General features: G+C 37.7%; 1 protein-coding gene across 1 annotated transcript; it reads right to left on the bottom strand.

Moving 5' to 3' along the window:
• Positions 1-258: 258 nt before the first annotated feature.
• On the bottom strand, positions 259-2,694 carry LOC107825376 (uncharacterized). Its single transcript, XM_016652226.1, has 3 exons — positions 2,524-2,694; positions 1,118-1,660; positions 259-522 (listed from the first exon to the last, which is right to left on the bottom strand). The coding sequence occupies exons 1-3, from the start codon at positions 2,692-2,694 to the stop codon at positions 259-261; spliced, it is 978 nt and encodes a 325-aa protein (XP_016507712.1).
• Positions 2,695-9,360: the final 6,666 nt, after the last annotated feature.

The following is a 9,360-nucleotide window of genomic DNA, read 5'->3' as shown; positions in this document are numbered from 1 at the left end:
AAGTCCGACTACATGTGGTATTACATGGAGTAGTCCAAGTATGGATTCCTATAGTAGAAGACAAGATAATTGGAACACCACTTGGGATGGACAAGGCAACAACATGCAAGTCCCGTACCTATTTGCAAACTATATTGCGTGGACTTTCCAAAACAGCTGGTGCACCCGTGTCGGATTACTATTTTGGAGGATCGGACACACATCCATCAATATTTTCGAAAACTCCAAGTAAAATAGCTTACAAACGATAATCATAGGTCAAAACAGAGGGGATCTAGGAGCAGACATTTCTGTATAATTGGTTAACAGGTAGGGGTTTGAATTTGCTGATCTCTCAAATACTAATTCTAAATTTCTTGTCCTATTAATCACTGGATGAACCTTTCTTTGAAAGCAGGCAAACTCTCCATACTTGTCGTGAAAGGGTGGCATTACTGATTCCCACTGATTGCAACCTCTAATTCTGATATGTAGGATGCTGCCAATATCATTGATTACCTCGGAACATTGCCGTCGTGGTGCCTGTTGTTTTCATAAAATATGGAAAGTTTGTACATATATACTCATCAATCTTATGTTAGTAAAATTAATAAGAAAGATTCCATCAAATTAAATAACCTTTGTTTCATTTTATAAAGATTATATTTTTTTTTAATCTGTTCCGAAAAGAACAACACATTTCTATATTTGGAAAAATTTTTACTCTTTAAACTTTCTAGTTCTTACAAAAATGCATATATAGTACTCCCTCCATCCAAAAAAGAAATATACTTTTCAAATTTCTTTGAGTAAAACTTCTTAACTTTGACTATGGGATCTGACATAGAATCTTTAAGTTTTTTTATGTAAAATTTATATAATTGAAAATTACATTAAAAAAAATAGTATAAATCACAATAATTAATAATCTAAAATATTTAAAAGATATATGAAAAAAGCGTGGTCAAAGAACATAACTCATTTGACTCTCGAAATCCGAAAAATATCATTTTTTTTTTTTGGACGAAGGAAGTACTCTTATAAAGACCTTGAGTTCTAAAATATTTTTCTTTCATAAACTTCGCGAGTTTAAACAAATAGGTTCACATAAAATGAAACATCGAAAATAGAAATTTACCTGTCTCCATACTTTGGGAGATAACATTGACGCGGTGACATTAACCATATGAACTGCTAAAGCTGGTTTATAACGTTGGTTATCGCATTGCTTGTTAGAATCACCAATTTTGTTACTATAACTAGTCAAGGTTTCACCATTGCCAATGTCAGTAACTTGATCCAAGTAATACTCTATAGGCTTCTTACACGGTTCTACATAGTTTGGCCGTGTATTGAATGTGAATGGCTCTTCTGACCCTAGAAAAGTCTTGAACGTCCGAATTGGAGTCTCCAACTCCTTGACATTCATTAGCCATGGATATAATTGAACTATGTAACCCCATGACACTGATACTGACCAATTTCTCTTTAGGTCATAACACAAACTCTGTTGCACTGCCCGACTTGGATCCTTGTTATAAGCTTCAATAACCTTCTTGACTGACTCAACTCGGCTCATTGATGGAATTAACGGGTGGAGCATGTCCAAATGGTGCAGTGACACTAACGGCGCCACCGGATGAGCAGCCAAAAGCCCTAGTGCGCTTTCATTTATATCCATCTTAAACAAATAGATTAAACAGATCTTTCAGTTTCTACATAAGATATATAGTAGTAATTGCTATTTTCCTTACATTCTACAATGAATAAGAACACGAAACAAGAGGCTACTGAACTTATTCATACTTTAATTTTTTGTTTCCATCAAAATATATTGTGTGTTTAAAAAGGATTTTGTTGTTTGGAATATCAAAGGTTAAAGGGTCCAACATTGGATGTGATTCCAGACATATATTTCTTAATTTATTATTAAAAAAATACATATTTCTGCCATATGAATATACATATTTGACAACTATCAAAAAATAGTATGATCACTCACTCAGTTTCATTTTATGTGGTATATTTTTCTTTTTATTCTTTACCAAAAATAACGATAAAATTCTCATTTAACCTTTAATGACATAATGTTTAGTCCTACAAATGTTTGTGTCAATTTAGACAAAAGTTGCAGAAATATAAATTTTTTTATTTTATTTACAGTTTGTCTCCAATCAAACTACATCGACCAACATAACATGAGATGGAGGGAGTATAACTTAAAATTTTAGAAAACATTATATGATAAATTCTAATCAAAGAAAAACTTTTTGGTTCTCTAAACAGTGATAGTCGGGAGAATTTATGGGCACATAAATCAATAGTTATTTCATCAAACTAGATATTTTATATAAGTATTTTATAAAATTAATCTAATACTATATGCTGGTCCTCATGGTTAAAAAAGGATGATATTGAATACTAAATTATTTACCCAAAAGAAAAATAACTAGTGATACTGTTAGTAGTATAATTTTTAAAATGACAATGATGTAGTTGTACAAAAGTAAAAATCTTGGATTTATAAAAGATATGCACGTATACATGGAAACCAAGTTCATTCGTGAAAGAAATTCCAATCTCAGCCATACAACCACCAATCCTCTGATCAGAAGCGTACAAGTAATGGTAGCGATTAATGCAACCATCCAAAATCTTGACGAGCTCCGCCGCCAGATAATAACTAATTGCAATGCCACCGCCGCCGTAAGCCATACGATAGGAACATACTATGTTCTGCTCCACACTTTCGGTTGATTCAGTCGCTGATCAGAAATATAAAAAAAATAAATACAAATATAAAGTTGCGACCGATTCCGTCGTAAAATTAAAAATAAAATTAATTTTTAATTAATTATTGAGACTGAAACAATCGTAAATATTGAATTATTAATTAATTAAAAAATTTCAAAAATTCTCCATGTGCAATTGATTCAGTCGCAAATCATAATTAAATTTTGTTAGAAGATTTCAATTTGTGACTAAATCAGTCGCAAATCTGGGTAATTCCTGGTGAAATTTGTGAATAATTCAGTCGCAAGTCTGGACATTTTTACGCAGAATCATACTGTATTTTTAATTACACCACCTGCCAAATAAAATAGTCAATCAAACACCTAATAATTAACCAAAAACCTAATATAACAATCCAAAAGCCTAATATAACAATCCCAAATCCAATATTTACTACAAAACAAACAGTAACATTTATAACAATTCAACCAACTATCAAACATGTCTCTATATTCAACTTTAAAGCATTCAAATAGCCTATTCAGAATCAGTCTCCTCCTCAGACTCAGAGTACTCCATTGCTCCTTTCTTGCTTTTCTTTTTTAATAATTTTTGGATCAAAGTCTGAGTTGCTTGAAATTCTTGTGACATTTGATCCACTTTTAGCTTCCATGTCTTCTTTGGAAACCCATGCCCGACTGAATAATGATGTCGGTGGACTACTGGAGGATGGATGTTATAACGATCCGACCGGTCGTTTTGAGCATTTGCACTTCGCTCGGTTGTTTGAGGGCATGAATAGCTCTGCATGATGTATTTTGACTTGTGTGAATCGTCGGTTTTGGGTTGCAGGTATTTCGGAATCGAATTGGAAGAAAGAATTTTATTGTTAAAACTTTAAATTGGGAGGGTTGACCAAAATTTGACTCTTTAGCATTTGACCTCGGATTGGAATTTTGATGATTCCAGTAGCTCTATATGGTGATTTTGAGTTTAGGAGCGTGTCCGAAGTATTATTTGAAAGTCCGTAGAGGAATTACTCTTGAAATGCCGAAAGTTTAATTTTTGAGGAGTTTGACAGGGGGTTGACTTTTTGATATGGGGGTCGGAATCCGATTCTGAAAATTGAAATACCTCTGTTATATTATTTATGACTTGTGTTCAAAATTTGAGGTCAATCGGACGTGATTTGATAGGTTCCGGAGTCATTTGTAGAAATTAGAAATTTCAAAGTTCATTAGGCTTGAATTGGGGTCGTTTTGATGTAACGTACAGTCTCGAGTATGAATGTTTTGAAGGATCTTTCACGTTTTTAAATTTTGGGGCAAATTAAATTATCATGTCTTGTCAATGAGTTTGGACTCAAGAAGAGTAAGTGATTGTGTAGTAATTGTGGTTGCGAATGGGTATTTTGATGTTGATGGCTCGAGAAAGATGATCTTCGAAGAGACTTAGAATCGGTAACATTTTATTGGTTCAGGTGCAACAGAGGTACATTTCCATTTGATGCAGTGGTTGGGTAGCAAAGTATGAGGGAATACATGAAGGGAAGTGTTTCGCGGTGGTTGAAGTACTAGCAGGTCATGTAGGAGAAGCAGAGGTTGAGAAGTTTCTTAAAGGAGATGATTTAACCAAAGTAAGAGTTGCAGATTAGCATATGAATTCACTAGTAGGGTAATCATGCGCCTTGAGAAAGAGTAGAATGGTTTGGAATCATGTTAGTATGTGAATCGGCCTGCAGACTCTATTTGGAGTGATGGTTAGTGTTCAAAGGAAAATTGAATATGGTAGAAAGGAGTGTGTTTGAAATGAATAGAGGCGTGAAGATCTAATTATCATGTCAGGTGCAATATGACTTGAGTTTGGAAGGTATTGTTGACGTACATTTGATGTCAATAGGGAAAGTGCAGACTTATACAAATGGTGGGCGAGCATGAACTCAGGAGAATATACGATTTAGTGGTCGTTGCACTCAGTGCGGTGTCATTGGAAGATGTCGGTAAAGAATTCCACATGTGGGTTATCTCCTGTGTGCAGCTAGCGGAGGCGTGATGTTGATGAAGCTTTTGCGAAGAATATTACTTGATACCCAGTAGGAGGTCATGTGTGTGATTGTGGTTGGCGATTCAGAATGTTTATGAGAAGCTTAACAAAAGATTTTGAAAAGTCTGGCGGGTTAACGGTGCGATATCTTGGTAATTGTGAAGGAGAAATCCTTGCGGGTTCTAATTTTATATAATTGTAGATTGAGGCTAAGTGGGGGGAGTTTGCTATCGACGAGTTGATTGAACAGTTATGTGTCGTATTAGTTTCAGTTTGGGGTATACTAGTGAATCAGTTATGACTTGCAGAGGTCGATATCGAGGATGACTCGGGTAAAGGGATTTCTGGACACAAGTTGTATTACACTCTATGGTTATAGGAGGACCATAAAATAATTGAGTGTTTATTCACGAATAATGTAGTGTACATGGAGCGAGAATTTGCTCAGTTGCATAGGAATGTGGGTTACTCGTTATTTCCCTTGGGTGTTGGTGTGCTAATGGGGCACATGTCGTTTCGGTCTGTTTGGTCGGTTAATTCCAGATTTGAGTATAGTGGATGACTCTCAAGAATTGTTCTAATGGATTCAAGATTTATATGTAGCGATTTGGAATTTTCACGATTTATATATATGGCTAGAAAACTGGGAGTTGCATTGAATGGTGTCGAGACTCGTGGCATTTTATATCATTGTGAATTATGCATTTCAGTATAAAAAAGGTGAAGGAAACAGTTTTAGGTTCACATAAGGTCTCATCGGAGTAAGCATTTTGGTTGTGGAACCTTTGGGATACATAAAAAGGGAATTCAGCGGCTTATAAGCCTTAGAGAGGTGTGATTCTATGCTAGAGTTCGTGGGACAAGTCTTAGTTAAGGATAGTAGTGTTCTAACAAGGAAATAAAATAGCAATTGGAAGGCAATTTGGAAAGGACTTGGAGAAATAGGACCGTTTGGTAGTAGGTTGGGGTAGCACAGTAATGGGTATGATCAGTTATTTGTGTACTTATGACGTGGCTAGTATCTCCAGGTGTTTCGTGGCAATGCTCCCGGATTTGGCAGCCTGTGTGGCTTGGTGAAGTTAGAGGAATTCGGTTCAGATAGCTTGGTTATGTGCAAATGCATTTCAAAGTGTTCATGATATTTTCTACCATGGTTTGAATCGGATATTTTCTACCCGTGTACGGAACATGATGTGTGTTATGATTTTCTCTTGGAAAGAAGCAAGAACGAGGTTTCTGACTAATAAGGTATGTAATTTGCTAGTGACTCAGAGTTGATAATAGAATTCTTATGCTTGTCACATGATGGCATAATCGATGTGGTGTTGTGCGTGAATAGGATTTACATGTACAAGGTCACAATTCAGTTTTGAAGGGAAGGACATAAATTCTTAGGCAGCATGGACAGTTTTCGATGTCTAGGTAAATGATATTACTATTTTGTATGGCTTGATGGGAGTGTACATTTCAGAAGGGGCAGTATGTTTTGATTTATGGGTACTTCGCTAGTATTGCGGCACTCTCCCGGTTGATCGACTGTTGATATTCAATTTTTTTCCAGGTGGCACGGAAGAATTTTTTTTTAAAAAGCATTTTTCGTGGGATGATTGTGTATGAGAGAAGTGTTAGACATTCGGGCGGTGGGGGTGGAATCAAATATGGTGATTCATATGTTCTATGGAATTGGAGATTGGGAGTTCTCAGGAGCAGATCGTTGCATGGTTGTGGACTGTGAAGTTGTGGCCGGAGCTAGCCAGATGATAGAATGTGTTATGATTCAGTCATTGTGGACTTTCGGAGGTTATTTATTGCGATTCGTTGGTTACATGCACATATAGTGCGATTCTATTATGGCCTTATAGCGGAATTTGAGCGAGAATAGTATTGGATATTGCTTGGTTGATGGTGTATTGGTCATGTTCTTTCGGGTTTTGTGGGGCATGGTGTCGTTTTCTTCTCCGTGGTTATGGTAATGCACTTTGGGTATGTTATGTCGAATTGCGCATGGTTATTGATTTTAGGAGGGTGTCTTGAGGTGTTTCATATGGACCAGTATTTGGATAGGGTCACGTATTGCAGCAGAGTTATGTGGGAATATAATCCTTTGTGTAAAATTCATGTGTTATGGGTCTGCGGTGTGTGATGGGTTCTTAGCATTGCGTCGGGGTGGTACCCGTTGAGCTTGCGGAACAGTTCTCCTGTTTGGGTCATTGTTACGATTGGGTATACTTGGAATGTTGTTATCTGGTGCACGGATTGCACGGGTTGTGGCTTTAGATTGTATTGATGTGTCATGTCACTAGAGTGGTCGTGAGGGATGAGATGAGGTCATTGAGCCTAGAATGGATGCTATCGGATTTGATTGTGGTATAATTGGGAGGATAACATCGGAAGTCGGCTTTGAAATTGGCTATAGTTCTTGTAGAAGGAACGAGAGATCCATGACTTGTTGGTCTAATGAATGGTTATGAATTTGGTATATTTCTTTCATCATCGGCAGTGTACAAAGGTTTTGAAATGAGGTTTTGTCTGATATGAGGTTATTACCGGCACTGAGTAGATTTGAGTAGATATTGTGATTAGAAATCATTGCTGTGAGCATTCGAGCTATGCGGTATTTAAATTTGAGTATTTGAGTTATGGTTACGGCTTCTGGTACAGATTGTTCAGACTTATACGGTATGTAAATGCAAACTTCTCGTCTTATAGGAAATTTTGAATGTTGGAAATTTGATTCGAAGGCTTGTGGGCTAGGTTGAATTTAGAAATTTCTTTTATGCTGTGCTATCAGACCTGTATGGGATAGGGTGACGTGGGATCACCCCCGGGTATGTGCATGTGAAAGCTACACAACGATTTGATGGATTTTGGAACAACTTTGGGCACGTTCGAGGATGAACGTGTGTTTAACTGGGGGAGGATGTAACGACCCGACCGGTCGTTTTGAATATTTGCACTTCGCTCGGTTATTTGAGGGCATGAATAGCTCCGTATGATGTACTTTGACTTGTGTAAATCATCGGTTTTGGGTTGCAGGTATTTCAGAATCGAATTGGAAGAAAGAATTTCATTGTTGAAGCTTTAAATTGGGAGGGTTAACCAAAATTTGACTCTTTAGCATTTGACCTCGGATTGGAATTTTGATGATTCCAATAGATCCGTATGGTGATTTTGGATTTAGGAGCGTGTCCGAAATATTATTTGGAAGTCCGTAGAGGAATTAGGCTTGAAATGCCGAAAGTTTAATTTTTTAGAAGTTTGACTGGGGGGTTGACTTTTTGATATCGGGATCGGAATCCGATTCTGAAAATTGGAATACCTCTGTTATGTCATTTATGACTTGTGTGAAAAATTTGAGGCCAATCGGAATTGATAGGTTCCGGAGTCGTTTGTAGAAATTAGAAATTTCAAAGTTCATTAGGCTTGAATTGGGGTGCAATTCATGGTTTTAGCATTGTTTGAAGTGATTTGAGGGTTCGACTAAGTCCGTATGATATTTTAGAACTTGTTGGTATATTTGGTTGAGGTCCCGAGGGGCTCGGGTGAGTTTCGGATGGTTAACGGGTTGGATTTTGAACTTGGAACTCTGCTGGAATTTTTCTGATGCACCATCTGGTTTCCTTCATCACGTTCGCGAGTGGAGCCTCGCGTTCGCAAAGAGGAACTGGGAGACTGGCAATATTTTCTCTTCGCGTTCTCGAAAGGTGGGTTGGGTGTGCATCGCCAACGCAAGAGGTGTTACGCGTTCGCGAAGAAAAGAGGAAGCAGCCGAAGACCTCCTCCCCCCCCCCCAGGCAATTGATCTATGCGTTCGCGTAGGGGGGTGTCACGTTAGCGTAGTGAGGGGGAAATGAAGCATCGCATTTGCGATGGGTTGAAGCGTAGAAGGAATTGAGGCAGAGGCATGTTGTGCTTCAAGAACACGAGGGTGACGATGCGTTCGCGAAGGAGGAACTTGGACGGGATTTATTTTGTGCTTCGCGAACGCGAGGCACTGACCGCGTTCGCGAAGAAGAAAAGTCTGGGCAGTGAGTTTAAGTTCTGAAGTTTTTGGCGATTTGGAGCTCGGAAATGAGGCGATTTTGGGTGATTTAATTGGTGAATTGATTTGGAAAATATTTGAAAACCCTCTTGGTTTAAATTGAAGATTTGAGGGTCGAGTTGGGGTCAGATTTTTGTAAAATTGGTATGGTTAGACTCGTGGTTGAATGGGTTTCCGTATTTTGTAACTTTTGTCGAGTTCCGAGACGTGGACCCCACGGGCGATTCTTGAGCTAATTTTCGGGTTTTTATGGAAAATTATTATTATCTTGTGGAATTAATTTCAATGAATTTTATTGACTGAAACGAATTATTTATGACCAGATTCGTGGCGTTTGGAGACCAATTCACGAGGAAAGGACATTGTAGAATAAGAATTTCGCGTTTGAGGTAAGTAACGATTGTAAATCTAGTCTTGAGGGTATGAAACCCCGGACTTCGTATCATTCTACTCTTTTGAATTGACGCACATGCTAGGTGACGGGGGCGTGTGGGCGTGCACTGTTGGGATTTTGTGACTTGGTCCGTCCTGTAGCAACTATAAAGTTGCATACTTTGTTGAAA

The sequence above is a fragment of the Nicotiana tabacum genome, chromosome 2 (genome assembly GCF_000715075.1).
Source record: "Nicotiana tabacum cultivar K326 chromosome 2, ASM71507v2, whole genome shotgun sequence".
NCBI classification, from domain to species: domain Eukaryota; kingdom Viridiplantae; phylum Streptophyta; class Magnoliopsida; order Solanales; family Solanaceae; genus Nicotiana; species Nicotiana tabacum.
This window is presented reverse-complemented; position numbering and strand designations above follow the sequence as displayed.